General features: G+C 46.1%; 1 protein-coding gene across 1 annotated transcript in view; it reads left to right on the top strand.

Moving 5' to 3' along the window:
• The window catches only part of LOC115158200 (neurocan core protein), a gene marked incomplete in the record, with an annotated part of 194,590 nt that overhangs the window by 41,778 nt on the left and 125,923 nt on the right, over positions 1–26,889 (top strand). The window contains 5 exon segments of the mRNA XM_029706855.1: positions 15,635–15,858; positions 16,195–16,363; positions 22,964–23,138; positions 25,517–25,644; positions 26,268–26,561. Of these exon segments, the coding sequence (XP_029562715.1) occupies positions 15,635–15,858; positions 16,195–16,363; positions 22,964–23,138; positions 25,517–25,644; positions 26,268–26,561 (990 nt within the window).

Raw genomic sequence — 26,889 nt, 5'->3', positions numbered from 1 at the left:
CAGGTTGTGTTTTTTTGTATTTGGATGTGCTGGCGATCTACTACTATTATCTTATATTCATGCTATGCACCTGTTCTGGGCAATTTGCATTTTTTCCACGCCGGTTGTGTTGGCGTCGTTTGTGTTGTGTTTTATTTAATAAACACCAAGTTCCTTACCTCTGCTCTCTGCGCCTGACTCCTACCACCACTCCTAGCAACCCTTGACAAAATCAGGGACACTCAAATGTATTTGGACACTAGTTTAGTTAAGGCAAAAACGAAAGGAGGGGGGTTGGTAGGGCGTATAACGTGAATGTCTAGCAACACAGAGGTTGTGTGTTCAAATCTCATCATTGACAACTTTAGAATTCTAGCTACTACTTTTAAGCTACTTAGCATGTGAACTAACCCTAACCTTAACCCTACTCCTAAATCTAACCTTAACACAAATCTTAACCCCTAACCTAACGTAGGATATCATCCTAAAGCAGTCGAACGTATCATATCTTACTAAAGCAATGTAAAGCAGACGAACGTAATATATCATACTAAACAGGTAAAATGCGATCAAGACGAAGGATACTATACTGTGCATATTATATTATACAAACTCTATTACAGTGGTAGCCTAATGTAACGTAACCTCTCTCCCTCATCATCAGTTTGGCAAATCTGAACATAACTCTGTCCTCCTTTTTTCTGCTTACAAGCAAAAAGTCGAACAGGAAGTACCAGTGATGTGCACAATATGGAAGTGGTCCAATGAAGCGGATGCCAAACTACAGGACTATTTTGCTGGAACAGACTGGAATGGCATTGAGGAGTATACTACATCAGTCACCTGCTTCATTAATAAGTGCATTGACGATGTCGTACCCACAGTGACCGTACGTACAGTCCCAGTCAGAAGTTTGGACACACCTACTCATTCAAGGGTATTTCTTTATTTTTACAATTTTCCACAATGTAGAATAGTGAAGGCATCAAAACTATGAAATAACACATATGGAAACATGTAGTAACAAAAGAAGGGTTAAACAAATCAAAATATATTTAATATTTTAGATCCTTCAAAGTAGCCACCCTTTGTGATGATGACAGCTTTTCACATTCTAGGAATTCTCTCAACTAGCTTCATGAGGAATGCTTTTCCAACAGTCTTGAAGGAGTTCCCACATATGTTGAGCACCTGTTGGCTGCTTTTCCTTCACTCTGAGGTCCAACTTATCCAAAACCATCTCAATTTGGTTGAGGTCGGGTGACTGTGGAGGACAGGTTATATGATGCAGCACTCCATCACTCTCCTTGGTCAAATAGCTCTTACACAGCCTGGAGGTGTGTTTTGGGTCATTGTCCTGTTGAAAAACAAATGATAGTCCCACTAAGTGCAAACCAGATGGGATGTCGATATCGCTGCAGAATGCTCTGGTAACCATGCTTGTTAAGTGTGCCTTGAATTCTAAATAAATCACTGACAGTGTCACCAGCAAAGCACCCCCACACCATCACACCTCCTCCTCCATGCTTCATGGTAGGAACCACACATGCGGAGATCATCCGTTCACCTACTCTGCGTCTCACAAAGACACGGCGGTTGGAACCAAAAATCTCAGATTTGGACTCATCAGACCAAAGGTTTTTCTTGGCCCAAGCAAGTCTCTCTTATTATTTGTGTCCTTTAATAGTGGTTTCTTTGCAGCAATTCCACCATGAAGCCCTGATTCACGCAGTCTCCTCTGAACAGTTGATGTTGAGATGTGTCTCTTACTTGAACTATATGAAGCATTTATTTGGGCTGCAATCTGAGGTGCCGTTAACTCCAATTAACTTATCCTCTGCAGCAGAGGTAACTCTGAGTCTTCTTTTCCTGTGGCGGTCCTCGTGAGAGCCAGTTTCATCATAGCGCTTGATGGTTTTTGCAACTGTACTTGAAGAAACGTTTAATGTTCTTGCAATTTTCTGGATTGACTGACCTTCATGTCTTCAAGTAATGATGGCTACTTTGAATGATCTAAAATATAAAATATATTTGGATTTTTTTATTTTTTTTGGTTACTACATGATTCCATATGTGTTATTTCATAGTTTTGATGTCTTCACTATTATTCTACTGTACAATGTAGAAAATAGAAAAATTAAGAAAAACCCTGGCATGAGTAGGTGTGTCCAACCTTTTGACCGGTACTGTACATATCGCAACCAGATGCCATGGACTACAGGCAACATCTGCACTGAGCTAAAGACTAGAGCTGCCGCTTTCAAGGAGCGGGACACTAATCCGGGCGCTTATAAGAAATCCAGTTACGCTCTCTGACAAACCATCAAACAGGCAAAGCATCAATACAGGACTAAGATCGAATCCTACTACACTGGCTTTGACGCTCATCCGATGTGGCAGGGCTTGCTAACTATCACAGATTACAAAGGGAAATCCAGCCGAGAGCTGCCATGTGAAATGAGCCTACCAGACGAGTTAAATGCCTTCTATGCTCGCTTCAAGGCTAGCAACACTCAACCATGTGTGACAGCGCCAGCTGTTATGGATGACTGTATGATCACGCTCTCTGTAGCCGATGTGAGGAAGGTTACAAATGGATTACCAGGATGCGTACTCAGGGCATGCTGACCAACTGGCAAGTGTCTTCAACAACATTTTCAACCTCTCCCTGACCCAGTCTGTTATACCTACATGTTTCAAGCAAACCACCATAGTCCATGTGCCCAATAACGCCAAGGTAACCTGTCTAAATGACTACTGCCACATAGCGCTCACATTTGTAGCTTTGAAAGGCTGGTCATGGCTCACATCAACGCCATCATCCCAGAAACCCTGGACCCACTCCAATTCACATACCGCCCCAACAGATCCACAGATGACGCAATCTCTATTGCACTCCACACTGCCCTTTCCCACCTGGACAAAAGGAACACCTACATGAGAATGCTGTTCATTGACTACAGCTCAGCGTTCAATACCATAGTGCCCTCCAAGATCATCACTAAGCTAAGGACTCTGGGACTGAACACCTCCCTCTGCAACTGAATCCTGAACTTCCTGACGGTCACCCCCAGGTGGTGAGGGTGGGCAACAATACATCTGCCACGCAGGCCCTCAACAAGGGGGCATCTCATGGGTCTGTGTTCAGTCACCTTCTGTATTCCCTGTTCACCCACGACTGCATTGCCGCGCACTACTCCAACACCATCATTAAATTTGCCGATGACACAACGACGGTAGGCCTGATTATCGATGACGATGAGACAGTCTTTAGGGAGGAGGTCAGAGACCTGGCAGTGTGGTGCCAGGACAACAACCTCTCCCCCAACGTGGGCAAGACAAATTAGCTTATCGTGGACTACAGGAAACGGATGGCCGAACACGCCCCCATTCACATCGTTGGGGCTGTAGTGGAACAGGTCGAGGGCTTCAAGTTCTCGGTGTCCACATCACTAAGGGCCTATCATGGTCTAAACACACCAACACAGTCGTGAAGAGGGCACGACAACGCCTCTTCCCCCTCTGGAGGCTGAAAATATTTGTCATGGGCCCTCGTATCCTCAAACAGTTCTACAGCTGCACCATTGACAGGCCTCTTGACTGGCTACATCACCGCTTTGTATGGAAACTGCTCGGCATCCGACCGCAAGGAGCTACAGAGTGTGTACAGCCCATTACTTCACTGGGGCCGAACTCCCTGCCAGGACCTCTATACCAGGTGGTGTCCTTAAGCTATTTTCCTTAAGGCCCTAAAAATTGTCAAAGACTCTGGCCACCCAAGTCATAGACTGTTCTCTCTGCTAACACACAGCAAGTGTTACTGAAGTGTCAAGTCGGGGACCAAAAGGCTCCTGAACAGCTTCTTCATGCCATAAGATTGCTGAACAGTTAATCAAATGGCAACATGGACTATTTACATTGACCCCCTTTATTTTTTTTGCACTGACTCTCTGTGCTGGCTCTATGCACACTCACTAGACTCTACCCACACACTCACACATACTACACTGACTCTCCAACACACATATACACACACACTAGATACGCTCACACACACAAAACACACACACACACATGCATATTGACACCACACACACACTCACATATAGACACACTTCACATACGCTGCTGCTACTCTGTTTATTATATATCCTGATTGCCTAGTCACTTTTACCCCTACCAACATGTACATACTGTATTACCTCAATTACCTCAACTACCTCGTATACCTGCACATTGACTCGGTACTGGTACTCCTTGTACAGTTAAAGCCGGACGTTTACATACACTTAGGTTGGAGTCATTAAAACTAGTTTTTCAACCACTCCACAAATGTCTTGTCAACAAACTATAGTTTTGGCAAGTCAGTTAGGACATCTACTTTGTGCATGACACAAGACATTTCTTCAACAATTGTTTACAGACAGATTATTTCACTTACAACTCCCTGTATCACCATTCCAGTGGGTCATAAGTTTACATACACTAAGTTGACTGTGCCTTTAAACAGCTTGGAAAATTCCAGAAAATTATGTCATGGCTTTAGCAACTTCTGATAGGGTAATTGACATAAGTTGAGTCAATTGGAGGTGTACCTGTGGATGTATTTCAAGGTCTACCTTCAAACTCAGTGCCTCTTTGCTTGACATAATAGGAAAATCAAAAGAAACCAGCCAAGACCTCAGAATTTTTTTTTAGACCTCCACAAGTCTGGTTCATCCTTGCGAGCAATATCCAAACACCTGAAGGTACCACATTCATCTGTACAAACAATAGTACGCAAGTATAAACACCATGGGTGTCACGCCCTGACCTGAGAGAGCCTTTTTTATGTCTCTATTTAGGTTTGGTCAGGATGTGATTTGGGTGGGCATTCTATGTCCTTTTTTCTATGCTTTGTATTTCTTTGTTTTGGCCTGGTATGGCTCTCAATCAGGGACAGCTGTACATCGTTGTCGCTGATTGGGAGTCATACTTAGGCAGCCTGTTTTCCTTTGGGGTTGGTGGGTAGTTAATTTATGTTTAGTGTTTTGTTATACCTGACAGAACTGTTTGGCTGTCATTTTCTTGTTTTGTTCAAAGTGTCTCGATTAAAATTAAATATGAGCACTCAACATGCTGCGCCTTGGTCTACTCTCTTCAACGACGGCCGTTACAATGGGACCATGCAGCCATCATACCGCTCAGGAAGGAGACGTGTTCTGTCTCCTAGAGATGAATGTACTTTGGTGTGAAAAGTGCAAATCAATTCCAGAACAACAGCAAAGGACCTTGTGAAGATGCTGGAGGAAACAGGTACAAAATATCTATATTCACAGTAAAACAAGTCCTATATCGACATAATATGAAAGGTCGCTCAGCAAGGAAGAAGCCACTGCTCCAAAACTGCCATAAATACCCAGACTACGGTTTGCAACTGCACATGGGGACAAAGATTGTACTTTTTGGAGAAATGTCCTCTGGTCTGATGAAACAAAAATAGAACTGTTTGGCCATGATGACCATCGATGTGTTTGGAGGAAAAAGGGGGAAGCTTGCAAGCCGGAGAACACCATCCCAACCGTGAAGCATGGGGGTGGCAGCATCATGTTGTGGGGGTGCTTTACTGCAGGAGGGACTGGTGCACTTCACAAAATAGATGGCATCATGAGGTAGGAAAATGATGTGGATATATTAAAGCAACATCTCAAGACATCAGTCAGGAAGTTAAAGCTTGGCCGCAAATGGGTCTTCCAAATGGACAATGACCCCAAGCATACTTCCAAAGTTGTGGCAAAATAGCTTAAGGACAACAAAGTCAAGGTATTGGAGTGGCCATCACAAAGCCCTGACCTCAATCTTATGGAAAATTTGTGGGCAGAACTGAAAAAATGTGTGCGAGCAAGGAGGCCAACAAACCTGACTCAGTTACACCAGCTCTGTCAGAAGGATTGGGCCATAATTCACCCAACTTATTGTGGGAAGCTTGTGGAAGGCTACCCGAAACGTTTGACCCAAGTTAAACAATTTGAGGGCAATACTTCCAAATACTAAGGTGATGAAAGAAATAAAAGCTGAACTAAATCATTCTCTCTACTATTATTCTGACATTTCACATTCTTAAAATAAAGTGGTGATCCTAACTGAGCTAAGACAGGGAATTTTTACTAGGATTAAATGTCAGGAATTGTGAAAAACTGAGTTTAAAGGTGTATGTAAACTTCCGACATCAACTGTTATTAGCCTCATTTTGTTTTTTCTTATGTTGCTATTTCCTTTTTTTTTAGCAAATATTTGTCTTACTTTTTAACTCTGCATTGTTGGGAATGTGCTCTTAAGTAAGCATTTCAAGGTGAAGTCTACACATGTTGTGTTCGGCACATGTGACCAATACAATTTGATTTGGATTTGATTTGAAGTAACTTGGTATTGATTTTAGTAAAATATAATACGTTTTGCTCTGAGACCGGATGTGAATTCCTGAGTGCTATGCTGTGTGTCAGTGTGTCAGAGCTGTCCTTGAACATTACAGCAAGAGCAGTCATTTGTCAGGACAATTTAGTCCTCTAGCATCATCACTCTGAAAAGTCAGGCAATCGTTTGGAAGATGCCTGGGTAAGGTCTTTTTTACCCTCTGACTATGTGTCAGTGCATGTTTCTCTCTCACTCTCCTAGAGAACACTTTGGCAGGTCTGAGATCATGAGCTGTCAGGGAGTAGTCTCTCCCTGCAGACAACAGCTGATCCTGGACCGGTCCTACTCAGAGAGTCTTATCTGGCCAGTGCAGTGGTCTGCAGGGGCTGGAGTAGCCGTGTACACACACTCACAGATTCTACATGAGAGACCCGGTGGTAAAACTTGCTCATGCATACACACACGTGTACACACACATGCATACACACACACACACACACACACACACACACACACACACACACACACACACACACACACACACACACACACACACACACACACACACACACACGCTCTCACGCACGCATGCACGCACGCACGCACGCACGCACACACACACACACACAAAAAAGCACATACACTGCACACACACACACTACACACACACACACACACACACACACACACACACACACGCACACATACACCCACGCATTATCCAGGGTGCAGGGTCTGGAAGGGTCTCCTAGTAGGATTGTATCCACGGTCCTACCAGGAGGGAGCCTAGACCAAAGCCCCTATGTGCTCCCTCTATGCCCCCTGTGCCCGCCTGTCTCCCAGCTCCATCTGCTGCCATCTGCACGCCATTGTTCTGCCTTATGTCAAGATAAACAGCAGAGCATTGTGAGGCATGAGGAACACCAAGGCTTGTAGGCCTGTGACTCAGCAAGCTACTCCCTCAGCACGAGAGACGTGACTGGAGCAGATTGAGTGTTTTTGTGTGTGTGTACATGCGTTCATGGGTGTAATGGCAGTTATTGTAGTTGTAATAGCCTGCATGTTATGTATCCCAAGAAGCTCAGCGGTCATACGTAGCATAAGCACAATAAAGTACCTCCCTCGAGTCATATGCCCAATTTCTTACTGACACGCATGAGCCTCTATGTCTGTCATGTAAGAAGATGCATTCTACCCCCCTACTGTGGAGAGGGTGTTTTTGAAGACGTCCCCCCCTCTGCACCACCCCCTTTTCTAACTTCCTCCTTTTCGGGTGAGTGAATATGGAAATTGGTGATGAAGGGAGACAGAGGGAGGCAGGGGGCAGTGGGCACAGATGGGTGGCTCGCATTAACAGCTCCTCTGGTGAATGTGTTTGTTCGAAGGGTCAGAGATGAGGACGGGGAACTGGGCCCTGTGCCATTTCAGATAAATGTATCATTACGCCACACAAGGCGCGGGCATTAGTCACGCCTGCAGCCTCCGAGTGGCATTAAATCGACGTGTGGCGGGATGGGACAGGGATGAGACAGGACGGGGCTGGGACAGGGTTGAGACAGGACGGGGCTGGGACAGGGCGGGGACAGGGCTGAGACAGGGCTGGGACAGGCTTGGGACAGGGATGGGACAGGGATGAGACAGGGCTGAGACAGGGCTGGGACAGGCTTGGGACAGGGATGGGACAGGGATGAGACAGGGCTGAGACAGGGCTGAGACAGGGCTGGGACAGGGTTGGGACAGGGATGGGACAGGGATGAGACAGGGCTGAGACAGGGCTGGGACAGTGATCGGACAGGGCTGGGACAGGGCTGGGACAGGGATGGGACAGGGTTGGGACAGGGCTGGGACAGGGCTGAGACAGGGCTGAGACAGGGCTGAGACAGGGCTCAGACGCACACACACACACACACACACACACACAGACAGACAGACAGACAGACAGACAGACAGACAGACAGACAGACAGACAGACAGACAGACAGACAGACAGACAGACAGACAGACAGACAGACAGACAGACAGACAGACAGACAGACAGACACACAGACACACAGACACACAGACACACAGACACACAGACACACACACACTAGTTTAATCTACTGTCAGACCGGCAGCTCTGACTGCAGGAGAGCTGGCAGGCTGGAGGAGTGGGATGGAGGGATGAAGGAGTGGAGCGGAGGGGGTAGAGAGGCGGTGGTTTTCTGTCAAAAAGCTACTCCCCCTTATTCCATTTAGATTACAAATTTACAGACCTGCCTTGATAGCAGACTACCCCTACACAACAGTAACACGTACACAGAGCTCTGTGTTAGCTACTATAAGTGGACAGGTTATGTGTTTGGCCATTGAAAGAGCAGGTTGACTTAATTGTCATGAATCTTGCCCTGGAGGCAGACTGAGCGATTTCCGCTAGCTGGGACAGCTGCAAAGTCAGAATCGGACAAAAATGTAAAAATTAAAAAATGTGCTTTTTGGTCATAATTTAAGGTTAGGCATTAGGGTTAGCATGGGGGTTAAGGTTAGGGCTAGGTTTACCATCTGATTTTGTGGCTGTGCCAGTTGGTGACCACTCTGCAAAGCTGCCTCCAGGGCAAGATTCATGACAATAAATTCCAACCTACACTGAAAGACAGAGGATGTGGTTTTCCCTAAAACCCCACCTCCCTGTCTCAGCTTGTGGTGTCTCTGTTGCCATGGTTATCATTAAGGCTGATTTAGGAGGAGTTAGCATCTGCAAGAGAACAGCTTCAACATCCCCCCCTCTCTCTACTCTCTTTACTTTCTCTCGTATCTCTCCTCTCTCTCTTCCCTCTCACTCGCCTCTCTCCTCTCTCTCTTGTTCAAATACTTGCCCTTGTATGTATTGTAGATAGATCCAGGCATTTATATAAGAAAGAAACAGCCTTCAAATAAAACAGATGAACAGTTTTGTTAGCACATTCTAAATAAGAACTCGCAGCAGCCTCTATCACACAAAGTTCATGGTAAGCAGCATTAGAGAATTCAAAAGGTAGTCGCGCTCTAACCAAGCCGAGATGCAAAGATTATATACCTAATTGAATCCATGCTGGAAAGAATACAAAGGGTGACAGTGCAAGGTGCTAAAAATAAAACAAAAAAGAGCATACGTTTCGGCCTTATGCCTTCATCAGTGCTGTACAAAGGTGTGAGAGTACCTTGTAAACTTTATACGCACCGGCCACTTTTCTTTTTAGCCAGAGCGCAAACCCTCATACTGGCCCTCCAGTTACCCCTAGTATAACTTTAGCATCGCGTTCATCCTGACAAACTGCTCTTGAGAAAAGCATTCCTGTGATCTCGACACCTGAGAGAGAGAGAGAGAGAGAGAGAGAGAGAGAGAGAGAGAGAGAGAGAGAGAGAGAGAGAGAGAGAGAGAGAGAGAGAGAGAGAGAGAGAGAGAGAGAGAGAGAGAGAGAGAGAGAGAGAGAGAGAGAGAGAGAGAGAGAGAGAGAGAGAGAGAGAGCTCAGACAGAAGATGTTTCTTGATTTAGGACAAGGCAAACACCAGATACATCGCTAGTCAATGCCAATGACACACTTGATCAGCTCAGAGCCAGGTGGCTGGTCTAATAGAAAACAATGGGGCCTTTGTCATTGAAAAGCCCATTACAGGTAAGACCGGGCGGAGAGGGAGAGAAAAGAAAGATGTCGGCCATTGTGCACTTATGACTGTGGAAGAACGCATTAACAGCCTCTCTCTGCTCGAGGCAGATAAAGCCTTCTTTCTGCCTGCAGTTGACAATTTCCTGCTGCTCAAAAAAATGAAGATGACAAAATGTGACCAAGTTGACAATCACATAGATCAGAAAGTCCTGTTGTTTGATTGAGTACAAGAAGAGAGACATGTTCCTATCTTCCTGTCTCTCCGCCTCAGGCTCTCGTTCGCTCTTGCTCTTTCTTCACTCAGTGCTCTTTTGCCTCACCTCTTCCTTCGCAGGTTAGGCAGTCTTTGATTGGGCCTCATTTAGATGAAAAAGTCAAATGAAAAACAGGCGGATTTCCAAACAAAGGAGGGTCTCAATGGGGTTCTGCTTGTAAAAACATTTCCATCTAAATGCAGATTTGGTATATCTACTGCGATGGGGGCCACAGCACTTACATTCATTATTTAACCATGTGGGAATAGAGCCATTTTGTATCGCGGGCCTCCGCTTTAAACAATCATTTGGATTTTTAAGAAGTGTATCTGCAATTGATTTTGTGTCACAAATTGTTGCAGTCGGTGTAGAAAACGAAATACAATCTGGGAAAGGGAAGAGAAACAAAGAAACACATTTGTACAAAGCAAGGTTGACAGAAGGAGAACAGTGGTTACAACTTGACTTAATTCACTGCACATTTGTTTGGGTGCTGTGGGAACACGGCCAACACAATGGTAATGTGGATCACCATACAGCTGCTTGGCCAAGTGGAAAGTGGAACAGGGTTTGGCAAACACTGCCATGCCTCATGATTATACAGTTGAAGCATTATCGGTGCTTCTCAGCTTAAGCATACATTTGGCTGTTTTACATTTTCCCCAGCTACAGGAGAGGTGGCCCAGAAATTGCAGCGTGATAGTCCTTGGGGACTGTGTGTATATGTGTGTGTGTGTGTGTGCAGTAAACACACTGATGAGTACCACATTCCCGTGGGAGGTAGAGAAAAGGGAGGAGAAGAGTGTGTGTGTGTCCCCTCAGACCTGCTGACTCACTCCATTGAGCCTGAGAGAACCAGCATACTCCCATCTCTGCCTCTTATGCTGCCAGAGTAGAGACACTTCCGAGAGAGAATGAGTGTGTGTGCGTGCACATGCATATGTGTGATTTACATTACTCCATTTCCCTTCTATAAATCACACTGTTGCTTCTCGCTTCCTCCTTTTTCTCCTTCCTCCCTTTGCCATCCTCACCATCATGTTCTGAGCAGAGTGCCAACCCCAAACCTCTTTTTACTGCGTTTCTCCCCTCTGAGGAAAGAGGAAATTGGGCTGCTGCTACCAAGTGAACAAAGTTCAGAAGTTCCACCATTTTCCCTGACAGACTGAAGCACATTACATTCTGTACTCAGAGGACGGTCTCATATGTCACACGGAGAAACTGTACCTACCGGAACATTCTGTCTCAGGAACCGAGAAGGCCCCCGTATGACACTACTGATATGGTCAATTGCCTTCAGTGCCACAGAAATCTCCGGAAATTCCTTATAACCTTGTAGATTTCGTAACATACGGGTAATCAAATCTGTCTCATAGGTGATATGGTTTAACGCCCCTTCTGCAGCACACAGCCACACAAAGATGCACAGTATAAAACCTGTAGGTCACAAAGTTCTGTTTCCATCTTGAGCTCGTGTTGATATTTCCTAGCCCCATTAAACGCCCCTTTTTGAAAAGAGGAGGCCATGTTTTCCTCACAGGTCACAGCTCTTTAGGCAGGTGGAGCATCACTTGAGTGTGTTGAGAGAAAACAGCCTTTTTAAGCATGAATCACCTTTCATGCCGTCGGAGGCAGCACCAGCGACACGGTTTACAAATAGATCAGCTAGGTGAGGGAGTCAAACACAGCACCGTGGGCGTCTCGGAGTGTTGAGCATGTCACACACAGACAGATGGAGAGGAGCCCTCTGTGTGTTGATGTTAAGCTCTTCGCCAAGTGGCAGTCAGCCTCTTAGGAAGCCACGGGTAAAGCATATAAAGCATGTAGCAACGAGCACTGACAGCTATTCACACGTCTCGTCTGCTATTTGTGTGCTCCGGCGTGCTCAGAGACACAATAAACCATCAGACAGAAAATGATATATTCCCACAAAAGCTTGCGCGTGTGTATGAGTAGCATATGTGTATTCGGTGTACCATGAATAATGAATGAGAGATGAGATGTTCTCATGCAGGGGTTGGGGCTGAATGCCAGGCCAAGGGTAACCGTTGGGTTATGAGGGGAGGGTACACACATACACACTCCACTCTTATCCATCCGGCATTGGGCATAATTCAATGTGAATTGAAAATGAGGCAACAGAGGCCAAATTGAATTGCCGTCACAGACTGAATGTAATGAAATTGCTAGCTGATGCCGAGCGAAAACATCAAGCCAGGTTTCAAAAAGGAAAACGGAAGAAAAATAGATTGTGTCAGAAGAATGAACAGAGGCAAAAATAAAAAGCTTCAGTGGCCGGGAGAGAGAAAATCACAATGGCGTGTCTGTGATGATCTCGGGAAGCATCGCTCTTCCAATCAGCTACTTAATTACTGTGGAGAAAAGCCAGGAGAGACACGTTCCACCAGCGGCGATGCCAGAAGCCTGCTCCGCCGCACTTTACATGAAATCTCATCAGATGAAATAGGAACGGGGAGCAAGTCGACACTGCAGGTGTAGAGGAAACGGATAGTAATGAAAATAAATCAATACCCTCATTTCCCCCTACTTCCTACCATCAACCACTGCCTTCAGTTCTCTCTCTCTTTCTTTCCTTCCGTCTCTCATTCATAACAGCGTGGCACTAGCAGTCTATGTTTCCCCCCTGCTGCTAGGGCAATCGAGAAAGAAATAAGAGGATTTTAGTATATGCATTTCTCCCCTGGTTCCATTCAAACGATACAGCCTATCTGACAGATCTCAATGCTATTATTAATTAATGCTCTTGTAAGAGATGTCCCACAGTGAGTGTTTTGCTGATTGAACGTTTTTATAATAAGGAGGGCTTTTAAGTCTGGGGGAGAGTGTGTATGTGCCCGTATTCCCTGCTGGCCTTCCCAGGCACTGGCAGCTGATGTTGTCGATACCTCCACATCCCAACACACTCCCATGTAACCTAATGACTTTGGGCTTGGATTGTTCTCAGGAGGAGCAGGGGAGGGAGGAGGAGTGGAGGGGAGGAGGAGTGGAGGGGTGGAAGGAGGAGGAGTGGAAGGGTGGAGGGAGGAGGAGTGGAGGGGTGGAGGGAGGAGGAGTGGAGGGGTGGAGGGAGGAGGAGTGGAGGGAGGAGGGGTGGAGGGAGGAGGAGTGGAGGGAGGAGGGGTGGAGGGGTGGAGGGAGGAGGAGTGGAGGGGAGGAGGAGTGGAGGGGTGGAAGGAGGAGGAGTGGAAGGGTGGAGGGAGGAGGAGTGGAGGGGTGGAGGGAGGAGGAGTGGAGGGGTGGAGGGAGGAGGAGTGGAGGGAGGAGGGGTGGAGGGAGGAGGAGTGGAGGGAGGAGGGGTGGAGGGGTGGAGGGAGGAGGAGTGGAGGGAGGAGGAGTGGAGGGGTGGAGGGAGGAGGAGTGGAGGGAGGAGGAGTGGAGGGGTGGAGGGAGGAGGAGTGGAGGGGTGGAGGGAGGATGAGTGGAGGGAGGAGGAGTGGAGGGGTGGAGGGAGGAGGAGTGGAGGGGTGGAGGGAGGAGGAGTGGAGGGGTGGAGGGAGGAGGAGTGGAGGGAGGAGGGAGGATGAGTGGAGGGAGGAGGAGTGGAGGGGTGGAGGGAGGAGGAGTGGAGGGGTGGAGGGAGGAGGAGTGGAGGGGTGGAGGGAGGAGGAGTGGAGGGAGGAGGGAGGAGGAGTGGAGGGAGGAGGAGTGGAGGGGTGGAGGGAGGAGGAGTGGAGGGAGGAGGGAGGAGGAGTGGAGGGGTGGAGGGAGGAGGAGTGGAGGGGTGGAGGGAGGAGGAGTGGAGGGAGGAGGGGTGGAGGGAGGAGGAGTGGAGGGGTGGAGGGAGGAGGAGTGGAGGGAGGAGGAGTGGAGGGGTGGAGGGAGGGAGGAGGAGTGGAGGGAGGAGGAGTGGAGGGGTGGAGGGAGGAGGAGTGGAGGGAGGAGGGGTGGAGGGAGGAAGAGTGGAGGGGTGGAGGGAGGAGGAGTAGAGGAGAGAAAAAAAGCCAGTAGCTTCCAATGTTAATCTCATTTATAATAAGCTGAACTGTATGAACGGATAGAGATACAGTCTATATCTCTATCCTACGGGACTGTAGAGCAAGGGTCTCCAACGTGTAGATTGCGAGTTACAACTAGCTTAGCGCCCAGCTATGTTTAGCTCGACAATCAATTCTGAAACTACATGCCTTTTTTGAGATGTTCCATCGCAAGCTGTCATAAACATAAAGCTCCCGGCTACTATCCAATCAAAGCCACATTGGCATTATCCCACCCTTGGTTAACCACTGTTGGCTTAAATAGCCAAACATAACACAATATCTTCAAAATAATTTCCAGCAATATTGCCGTCTGCCTTCTTTATGCCCGCATTTGTTTATCACTTGTATGTAGCTAGTTAGCAATGCTAAGACTTTCCCCCCAAACCTTCTCAAGTAAATGTTAACTGCAAAGTAAGCTTACCTGGCAGAGTTATATCATGATTATTTGTATCAATTGGGTGGCGATGGTTTTGCAAACTCTGCCATGACATGTTCTGCAGCAGTAACCCTAACAGCAGAAACATCTTTAGGCCGACCCATTCCTCTCTTGCTAGATGTGCAATTAATTAAAGGGGAATTACACAAAAAAAATCTAAATGTGTTAGTTTTTATTCCAGATCCTAAAAATGGTATTCTGGTGTGATTTAAGCATTGACATGGACTCAGAACATAAATATTCATTGTTTCTCTCTGAATAATTGTAATATTGAGAGTAAAAAACTGAATTCAGGAAAATACTAAATATGATTTTATGGGCACCCCCTTAGAGTTCTTTATTAACCATTATTTTACCACTTATATTGATAGAAAACACATCTCTTGTACACGAAGGACCAGGGGAAGAGTTGCAGGGTAAAGGAGAAGAGAAGAATGTGCTTATTTGAAGAAAAAAAAATTGTATATCGCAACATATTTCATTTTCTAAAAGTAGCTCTCATGCTAGAAAAGGTTGGAGACCCCTGCTGGGACCAATAATCAAGGACCAATAATCAATCAGATAGGATAGAGATCATCCTCTTGTGTTATACTTTACAATTGCAGGACTGATTGAACAAGAGCAACATCCCCCAATAGATTCACAGGAATCGATCCCCACCTTTCTACATGCCAAAGAAAATAGAATGTGATAGTATTGTATATCAGTGATCCCCTTCCAGCCCAGTACCAACACACATGACCCAGCTGATCCAGGTCTTGATAACACGTGGATAAAAAAGCACCTGTATTATGCCGTAGTAGACCTAGTATCCATTTCCAGTGTTTCATATTCACGGTTCAGAAACATTTGTCTGACACTGTAGACTTGACTGTGTATCTCTCCTCCTCCTCTTCCTCCTCCTCCTCTTCCTCGTCCTCCTCTTCCTCGTCCTCTCCCCTCCCCAGGCCTGGTGTGGTCAGACCCGGTGGTGAACATGAGGAAGGTGACCCACCAGAGGGTGAGGGAGCAGCTGGCTAACACCGTCCTGCTGCCCTGTGTCTTCACCCTGCGCCCCACCCCTACCCACGAGCCCCCCCGCATCAAGTGGACCAAGGTGTGGGGCCAGAGGGCCGACGACGGTCGGCAGAGGGAACAGTCCATTCTGGTCGCCAAGTACAACGTGGTCAAGGTAAATATTGACTGAGTGGGAAGAATACAAAATGTCGGTTTTATGTATATGGAGAGTGTGATGGCCGTCTATTCAGTACTTAACTTCAACTTATTTTAAGCAGAATCTGTAAACATGCAGTATGTACTGGACAATCCTTTCTTCTTTCTATGAAAATAAGATTAAATACATTTCCTCTCACTGTTTTTCTGCTGCCAACTATAATAATTGGACCAGCAAACATTTAGTGGAATGTCCTTTTTTCTTTTTCATTGCCATCTTTGTTGTGTTTCATACTGTATGGTTAATTTTGATTTAACTGTGTGTTCATAACTGTAATGTATTTTCGTGGTTTAGGTTAAGAAGGCATTCCAGGGGCGAGTCACCCTGCCCGGTTACCAGGACAACCGCTACAACGCCAGCCTGGCGCTCAGCGGTCTGCGCTCCAGTGACTCGGGCATGTACCGCTGTGAGGTGGTGGTGGGCATCAACGACGAACAGGACACCGTGCCCCTGGAGGTTACAGGTAATACTGACCCCTGTTATACTCATTACACCTGAGTCGTGTTCAATAGGCTCCAAACAGGAAGTAAACGTAACAAAACAGGGAGGGACAACCTGGACTCATCCAATAAGAAATGGCCATTTTCATTGTCCATTGCAAAACGCTTGAAAGTGTTTTGTCCCTAATGAGCACGACCCTGACTGTAGCTCTAACTGGCATTGCTAATGGAATGATTATATAATTATATAATGTTTACTGTGTGGGAATGTCTGGTCTGGGGAACGTGACAACCTGTGCCAACTGGACCGAGTAATAGATCGTTGACCCTGTCGCTTAGGTCCGTTTCATGCCACGAAAGCAAATAGACCTAATGAGAAAATAAAGTGTGTTGTTATCTGATGTTACGTTGAGGTCTCTGGGCTGTAGTTTATGTTGAACCCACCCACTTCTTCACTGTGAGGTCCTGTGGATATTATATGCCATATCAGCTAATAGTATCATAGTAATTACCAAATGAACATTTTTCAGATTTTTCCAGGTCACTTGCTGTTTTTAATAAATGCCTATTAAAGTAATGACTTAAGGGAAGTGGCACTCTGCTCTCTGCATTGGCTTTACAGTGCTGCTCTGTACTCACCTACATCTACACAATGCTGCCAGCAGTCAGCTGATCTTCAGCTCCACATTACGCCCAGTAGCCTCATTCACTCACCCACATACTGTACACTAGGTCCATGGGCTCCCAGTGCGAATAGCACAGATATAGGGTTATTATTACACGATATAACCACTGTGTGTGTGTGTGTGTGTGTGTGTGTGTGTGTGTGTGTGTGTGTGTGTGTGTGTGTGTGTGTGTGTGTGTGCGTGCGTGTGCGTGTGCGTGTTTGTGACAGTGGCTCTCTCTCAATGATTATGACATCAAGCAGTGTGTTTTTTCTCCATCAACTGCTCCTCTCTCTCTCTCTATTCTCTCCATGAGAGCACTTCATTGCTCCTGTAGAGACCCCTGGCTCGGTGCTCAGGAAACCCTGTCCCCACTCCCAGCCAATCGATTAGCACGCCATAAAACCCTCTTCCTCCTTCAGAAAGAGAAACCCATTACCGGTTGATCCGTCTAAGGGCGCACCAAACATTCTCCCGGGCTTAGCGTTAATTACAAGTCACGCTACATTGCAGAGCCCCAATACTAACTCCTGCAAGTGTTTAATATACACAGAGTGTACAAAACATTAAGGACACCTTCTCTGTCCATGACAGACTGACCAGGTGAATCCAGGTGAAAGCTATGATCCTTTATTGATGACACTTGTTAAATCCACTTCAATCAGTGTAGGTGAAGGGAAGGAGACAGGTTAAATAAGGATTTTTAAGCGTTGAGACAACTGAGCCGTGTGTATCTGTGCCATATGGACAAGACAAAATATTTAAGTGAACGGGGTATGGTAGTAGGTGCCAGGCACACTGGTTTGTGTCAAGAACTGCAACGCTGCTTGGTTTTTCACGCTCAACAGTTTCCCGTGTGTATCAAGAATGGGCCATCACCCAAAGGACATCCAACCAACTTGACACCACTGTGGGAAGCGTTGGAGGCAGCATCCCTGTGGAACGCTTTCGACACATTGTAGAGTCCATGCCCGACGAATTGAGGCTGTTCTGAGGGCACAGGGGGGAGGGGTGAAAGGGTGCAACTCAATATTATTGTCACGCTGGTATAAAGGATTTTGGAGACAGGCGCTGGAGTACAGAATAGGGATTTTTAATAAAAACACATATACAAAAACACTGGGCTGTACCCAAACAAAAGAGCGAGGGTAAATCTTGTTGAACACCATGGGACGATACCCGTAATACACAATATATATAGCACGCAGCATAACAGCTGCACCATCGCATAGGTACTCACACCACCAACGGGCATGGGAACAATAATTGAGGACAATTGTGAACGAAGGACACACATACAATTACTAATCAATGGGAATAGGGGCCAGGTGTGCGTAATGAAAATTACGAAGGGATCCGTGACAATTAGGAAGGTGTCCTTAATGTTTTGTACACTCAGTGTATTAATTAGCAAGGTATTGATACTGCCCGGCCATATCAATATCATATTAATTCTGGACAGCCGGGATTGGCTTGTTTGTGTGTGTTCTAAGCCCTGGTTAGGTTCTCTCTCTGTCCATTCGGCCCATATTGCATGGTCAATTGTCTGTCTCTCCAAATAGAGCCCAGACATTGATCCTCGCTGTCAGCCACAGTCATGAGATACAGTATGTCAGGTCGGCTTAAGTGGTGATCCACAAATAGACATATCTACACACAGGTGATCATCTCTGCATTGTAGGTCAATTAGATTGGTGGGTAGGAGCGTTGGGCCAGTAACCGAAAGGTTACTGGATTGAATCCCCGAGCTGACAAGGTAAAAATCTGTCGTTCTGCCCCTGAACAAGGCAGTTAACCCATTGTTCCCCGGGTGCTGATGACGTGGATGTCGATTAAGGCAGCCCCTCACACCTCTATGATTCAGAGGGGTTGGGATAAATGCGGAAGATACATTTCAGTTGAATGCATTCAGTTGTACAACTGACTAGGTATCCCCCTTTTAGATTTTACGCACAGGCAGGACTGTATTAGTGTTGTATACTGTGTTGCAACAAGGGCATCACTGAATTATCTACAACTTTCTCAGTATCTGTGCTCTCCTGTTCTCTCCAGAGACTGGAGCAGAGTGGTGTGCTCAGAGCATGTGCAGACCAGCTGGCTGGAGTGTTTACGGACTTATTCAATCTCTTCCTATCCCAGTCTATTGTCCCCACTTGCTTTAAGATGTCCACAATTGCTCCTGTACCCAAGAAAGTACAGGGAGGAGGTGAGAGCCTAGTGGTGTGGTGCCAGGAAAATAACCTCTTACACAATGTCAACAAATGGAGCTGATGGTGGACTTCAGGAAACAGCAGAGAGAGCACGCCCCATCCACATCGACAAGGCCGCAGTGGAGGAGGTGAAAAGCTTCAAGTTCCTCGGCGTGCACATCACTGACAACCTGAAATGGTCCATCCACACAGACAGTGTGGTGTAGAAGGTGCAACAGCAACATCGGCTCTTCAACCTCAGGAGGATAAAAAAAATTGGCTTGGCCCCTAACACCCTCACAAACTTCTACAGACGCACCATTGAGGGCATCCTGTTGGGCTGTATCAGAGCCTGGTAGGGCAATTGCACCGTCCGCAACCGCAGGGCTCTCCAGAGGGTGGCGCGGTCAGCCAAAGCATTACCGGGGGCACATTGCCTGCCCTCCAGGCCAAGAAGGTCATCAAGGACCTCAGCGACCCGAGCCACGGCCTGTTCACCCAGCTACCATCTAGAAGTCGAAGACAGTACAGGTGCATCAAAGATGGAAAACAGCTTCTATCTCCAGGCCATCAGACTGTTAAATAGTCACCCTCTGAATGGCACACATACACAATCCATGTCTCAATTGTCTCGTCTTAAAAATCCTTCTTTAACCTTCTCCTCCCCTTCATCTACACTGATTGAAGTGACATCAATAAGGGATCATAGCTTTCACCTGGATTCACCTTGTCAGTCTATGTTCTCAATGTTTTGTATACTCAGTGTACAGTATATACAGTTGAAGTCAGAAGTTTACATACACTTAGGTTGGAGTCATTAGAACTCGTTTTTCAACCACTCCACAAATTTCTTGTTAACAAACTATAGTTTTGGCAAGTCGGTTAGGACATCTACTTTGTGCATGACACAAGTTATTTTTCCAACAATTGTTTACAGACAGATTATTTCACTTACAACCCACTGTATCACAATTCCAGTGGGTCATACGTTTACATACACTAAGTTGACTGTGCCTTTAAACAGCTTGGAAAATTCCAGAAAAGGATGTCATGGCTTTAGAAGCTTCTGATAGGCGAATTGACCTCATTTGAGTCGATTGGAGGTGTACCTGTGGATGTATTTCAAGGCCTACCTTTGCTTGACATAACGGGAAAATCAAAAGAAATCAGCCACCCCCAAAATTGTAGACCTCCACAAGTCTGGTTCATCCTTGGGAGCAACTTCCAAATGCCTGAAGGTACCACGTTCATCTGTACAAACAATAGTATGCAACTATAAACACCATGGGACCACGCAGCTGTCATACCGCTCAGGAAGGAGACGCGTTCTGTCTCCTAGAGATGAGCGTACTTTGGTGTGAAAAACAACAGCAAAGGACCTTGTGAAGATGCTGGAGGAAACGGGTACAAAAGTATCTATATCCACAGTAAAACGAGTCCTATATCAACATAACCTGAAAGGCCACTCAGCAAGGAAGAAGCCAACTGCTCCAAAACTGCCATAAAAAAGCCAGACTACGGTTCGCAACTGCACATGGGGACAAAGATGGTACTTTTTGGAGAAATGTCCTCTGGTCTGATGAAACAAAAATAGAACTGTTTGGCCATAATGACCATCGTTATATTTGGAGGAAAAAGGGGTAGCTTGCAAGCTGAAGAACACCATCCCAACCGTGAAGCACGGTGGTGGCAGCATCATGTTGTGGGGGTGCTTTACTGCAGGAGGAACTGGTGCACTTCACAAAATAGATGGCATCATGAGGATGGAAAATTATGTGGATATATTGAAGCAACATCTCAAGACATCAGTCAGGAAGTTAAAGCTTGGTCACAAATGGGTCTTCCAAACGGACAATGACCCCAAGCATACTTCCAAAGTTGTGGTAAAATGGCTTAAGGACAACAAAGTCAAGGTATTGGAGTGGTCATCACAAAGCCTTGACCTCAATCCTATAGAAAATGTGTTGGCAGAACTGAAAAAGCATATGCGAGCAAGGAGGCCTAAAAATCTGACTCAACTTCAACAGCTCTGACAGGAGGAATGGGCCAAAATTCGCCCAACTTATTGTGGGAAGCTTGTGGAAGGCTACCCGAAACATTTGACCCAAGTTAAACAATTTAAAGACAATGCTACCAAATACTAATTGAGTGTATGTAAACTTCTGACCCACTGGGAATGTGATAAAAGAAATAAAAGCTGAACTAAATCATTCTCTCTACTATTATTCTGACATTTCACATTCTTAAAATAAAGTGGTGATCCTAACTGACCTAAGACAGGGCATTTTTACTAGGATTAAATGTCAGGAATTGTGAAAAACTGAGTTTAAATGTATTTGGCTAAGGTGTATGTAAACTTCCGACTTCAAATGTATGTGTATATACATTCCGGACTCTGACATTGCTCATTCTGCTATTTTTTTATTTATGTGTATTGTTTTTTATTGTTAGGTTTTACTGCACTGTTGGAGCTAGAAACATTTTGCTGCACCTGCAATAACATCTGCAAAATATGCATACGTGACAGTGGCGGTCAGTGCCGTTTAAGATGAGGGAGGACGATAGTGTAGTTTTATCTAAAATATATAACTTTTTAAATGTTTTCCAATTGACATTTTTATGAAATTTACTGAGGAGGATGGTCCTCCCCTTCCTCCACTGGTACGTGACCAACAACATTTGATTTGATTTGCACGTGTTATGGCTTGGTGGAAATAGAGAGTGTCGGTAGTAGTTGTGGGAAATGTGACCCTTCTGTTAAATGGGACGGAGTCCCCCCATGGTGCTCATCAGAAACCTATTTGTCTCCCAAACACCAGAACGGAAGCAGCTGGCCTGGCTCCTAGCCTCGGAGGGAAGGAGCCCCAAACAGAGACCCTGGGAGAAGAGAAATGAAAAGCCAGGGAGTGTACAGTACAGCATTATATGGAAACAGGATGGAGGGCTGTAGCTGGGTGGGTCGGTGTGTGTGTGTGTGTGAGTGTGTGCTTTAACGCGTATAAGTGTGGGTGTGTCTGTCATACCACAGGGATACCGGCTCATTTCTGAGGCTAGCCTGCAGCATGATTGCTCAAATTGGCCCCGCGCCCCGAGGAGTTTCTGTCATTATGCTACACAAATCATCAGAAGATAAAGGAACCCATGTTTGGAGCTGTATCCCGGCCTCCCTCAGCCTCCCTGTCCACAGGCTTTCATGTAGTGGGCTCCGCTGGGGTTTGATGTGTGAATTTCAGGCCGAGGTGGCCCCACATGCGGGGGAGGTTAGTGATGCTAGCTTGGTGGGGAAATATGAGATGGACACTTCAAAAGCAATTCGCATTTCTCGGCACAGTGGAGAGGAATCCTGGCCATTCACAGGTCAGGGAATGAGCGCATGGGACTCATCTCTCATTCCTTTGTTTCCTCTTTATCGCTTCTCATTCTCTATCTATCTCTCTTTTACTATCTCTCTCAAATCACTGTTTCTTTTTTGGATATGATAACAAGATATGGTATTGCTGTGGACTGTACGCTAAAGCAGTAAAGCAAACATGGTTGCTGTTTGTCATCCACTGTATCAAAGGACAAGATCTCTCCCCTAAAGATAAGCCTGTCTGATGTAAATTAACTTTGAGCTGTTTTTCAACTTCCTGTGCAGATACAGATATTTTGAAGTACATGGTAATGTAGGGTTTGAGCCGTGTGTCTGTGCGCGTACAAGCGTGCGTCCATGTCTCCATATTACAATGGTGTTGTCCTATGTGTTTTCACCTCTGCATCCTCTCCTCAGGTGTGTTGTTCCACTACCGTGCCCCCCACGACCGCTACGCCCTGTCCTTCCCCGACGCCCAGCGGGTGTGTCTGGAGAACTCGGCTGTCATCGCCACGCCTGCTCAGCTCCAGGCCACCTTTGCCGATGGGTATGACAACTGTGATGCCGGCTGGCTCTCTGACCAGAGCGTGAGGTAAGGTCAAAACGACCTGGCATGAGCCTTGACACAGCAAAACGCACCACAGCATGGCCACTATCCTTATAGGCAGGCAAGTGCGCAGATAGGGCTCTACCTGTGCAGAGCACATGCCCTTTTTGTCCAAAGTGGTCTTTTGGGTGGTGGTATAATTTCCCGCCCAAAAAATTATATAAATGGTTTGTCATAGTTCGGAACAGAGATTGTGTGCGCCCGGTATCCAAACATGGATTGAGAGATGCGGTCACTGGTCGAGTGTGGGTAGCTATCTACCTAGTGTAATGAAACAGACAGGGAGCAGGTCTCGAACCCTCGACCTTCTAGCCCGAAGTCCAGCGCACTATCAACCGTGCCCCAAAAGCATGCTCAAGCGGCAGAGTCGATATCCGCGCTTATAAACCCAGGGTCGTTATATTAGTTTAAACATCAAAAGTAATGCCACAACAGCATATATCCCAGCATCCCGTATTATTGGCACATTCAACAGCTTTTAAGAAATATATTACCTTCAACCGTGTTATCTTGTGATCAAGCCATCAATGTTTTGTGATTATTGGTGTCTTAAAAATATTAGCTAACTGGTTAGCAATTGGCTTGTTTGACATTTCAGTGGAAATATTACTACTATCAGCTTTTTGATAAGGGGTTTAGCAAAAAAAATATGTTGCGTATTATCGGCATACGGTTCCAATTTATTGGCCACCTTACTATTTTGTTCAATTACAAGATATATCCGTATAATTATTTTCAAAAAAAGAGACCCCCAACCTCGTATCCGAAGTGCTTACTAGGGGGATACCTAGTCAGTTGTACAACTGAATACATTCAACTGAAATGTGTCTTCCGCATTTAACACAACCCTTCTGAATCAGAGAGGTGCGGGGGGCTGCCATAATCGACATCCACGTCTTTGGCACGCGGGGAACAGTGGGTTAACTGCCTTGCTCAGGGGCAGAACGACAGTTTTTTACCTTGTCATCTCGGGGATTCAATCCAACAACCTTTCAGTTACTGGCCCAACGCTCTAACCACAAGGCTAGATAGTTGACTAACATTAGTTGGCTAGCCTTCCGGTAAAAAAAAAAAACTTGCCTGAAATCCGTTAGCTATATTTCAGAGGTAAAAAGTTGGATATTAAATTATGTGTGGTCTGTTGCCCAGTCGAATTTAATCGGTGGTCACCTAGCTACAAGGATGTCTTTAATCACAAAACTTAACGTTATTTTCCAGTCCATTTAAATGGTGAGCTCGAGAGGATTTAATCCTCTAACTGCTAGAGAGTGTCCAATGTTGGGGGAAAATCTGCTAGGGTTGTATAAATTATTTACTTATGATACTTATCTGCTGCAACAATGTAAAGCAATATCTCTGATGAGAAAGTGTCAAGAGGTAATACATATTTATGAAGAGTGGCAAAGTATATGTCTACTTCAGAGTAACGAAAAATTACAAGGCTTTAATAGGCAATTCGCTTTCATAAAATTTCTCTGTGGCCCAAATATGGAACCAAGGAATGAAATTACTTTCAGAAAGTAAGGTATGCAACGTTTTTTGACCCCAGTTGTCCCCTCATAAACTTCTGAATCTCTCATATCAAAGGATGTAATTGCTTGTTTACATTTTAGAGGCTAGCTCTGTCATTCCTCATTACGCTCCGCCATTTTAGTCACAACTATCCCTCAACTTCTTTTCATGTTGATGTTTGTGTTTCAGCTTGCCGCCTCCCATTATGTCTGTTGATGACGGATAGTCAGTGTGTGTGTGCACGGGCGCGTGCGCACGTGTGTAGGACAGTTAAGGTCCGTGTGGATATTTTGACACATCTCTATCTCAAACGTCTTCCCAATAATTGCACTGAAGAAGCAGCTTGCATATTTCTCCTCGACAGCTTTCCCTGAGAACTGCATCCTATCCTCTCCTCTCCGCCCCACCTGGGACACATATAATTGGTCCATCTCCAGAGCTACTTGGCTACACATCAATGAGGAGGCAAACGTGCAATTAATAATGTAAAAATAGAGACATCAGCTACTAGGATGGAAGGCTGAGATAGGAGATTTAGCTATAACATTGTCTGACGAAAACGGTTGCAAACCGAGCACATGTATGATTGTAGCTACTGAGTGTGTAATAAGCCTTCCTTCCTTTCTTCCTTCCTGTTGTCCTCCATAAGCCCCTGTATGCCTGTATACATAATCTCTTAATCAGCATTTAGCCTGTACCCTCAATGCTGTTTGAATCAATGTACTTCAGAGTAATTGCACAGTCGGAGCCCGGATATAGATTGCTTTTCGCCCCCCAGCCGAGAGATTTCTGGAGAAATTCCTGATTTTCTTTGGCTCCCCTCCTTCCTCTACCCCTCCCTCTCTCCTCAGGTACCCTATCCAGTCTCCCAGGCCCGGTTGCTATGGCGACAGGGAGGACTCACCTGGAGTGCGCAACTACGGCAATCGGGCCCCTGACGAGCTGTTTGATGTCTACTGCTTTTCCAAGCAACTGCAAGGTAGGAGGGAGGCGTCAATTAGATTTTAGTCATGCAAGGCCCTGCAAATCCCCAAACGCTCCAGAAGCTACGGTGCTGGAACCGCCTGCCTCATTTTGAGCTGTAGCTGGGTGGTGAGTTATACTGCCGTGGCCAGGATCAGAGGAAACTTCTACAGAAGGATTGAGTCCTATTCACAGCAGGTGCCTTTAAAATAGCACTTGGGAACCTGGGTAATTTGTTACCTTGCAGAGCCAAACCGTTCAGTTAATAGTGCTACTGTGATACTGTAGCAGGAAGTAGGTCATTTTCAGAGAGTGTCGTTATTGACACCTTGCATATGACTGGGCTATCTAGCTGGACAGGATGGGTGTCCAGTGGTTCTGAGTATTCTATGATTCTTACTCTGTGTGAGTCATTGGTTTATTGACCTGTTCAATCTTGTCTATCATCACTTCTCATATTACATTCCACACCACTCTATTCATCTCATCATTTATTGTAATTATATCGCCCCTTCTTCTTCATATGGTACTCCCATCCTCCCCCGTTGCTCCTGTACCACTCCACCTCCCAAACCTCTCTCTTCTACCCACACCACCTCATTATACCTCCGTCTCTCCATCTCCACCCTCCTCTCCCAGGTGAGGTGTTCCACTTGTCTGTACCAGAGAAGCTAAGCCTGGCCACAGCCTCTACCCACTGCCACGCTCTAAGTGCCCAGCTGGCCACGGCAGGGCAGCTCTACCTAGCTTGGCAGGCCGGCCTGGACCAGTGTGACCCAGGCTGGCTGGCTGACGGCAGCGTGCGCTACCCCATAAACCTTCCCCGGCGCAACTGTGGCGGGGATGATCCGGGGGTGCGCACTGTCTACCACAACCCCAACCGCACCGGTTTCCCAGTAACCACCACCCGCTTCGACGCCTACTGCTACCGAGGTAATGGCAGGGTCGCCATCACCATGGCAACCGTCCTGTTTAATTCCCGTTAATTAGTGCGTGTTGTTTGTCTCATGCATGAATTAATACAGAGGGGATTCAGTGACATTTTGGTCCCTTCTGGGATCTGAAATCTTCTACTGTAGCAACCAGCCAGTGTCTGGTATCAGCATCTGCAAGCTTTCAATACAGACTTAGAGACCCAGCAGAGTTCTGTACACTGGCTATAGCCTCAATGTCCTTGCAGTGTCATTCTAGAGTGTTTATAATGTTACTGGACCACTGGTGATTTGTCTAACTTAGTTTCAAGTTCACTTTGGAACGACTG

The sequence above is a fragment of the Salmo trutta genome, chromosome 22 (assembly GCF_901001165.1).
Source record: "Salmo trutta chromosome 22, fSalTru1.1, whole genome shotgun sequence".
Classification (NCBI taxonomy): Eukaryota; Metazoa; Chordata; class Actinopteri; order Salmoniformes; family Salmonidae; genus Salmo; species Salmo trutta.
The sequence above is the reverse complement of the archived record's forward strand: the minus strand, read 5'-3'. Positions and strand labels throughout refer to the sequence as shown.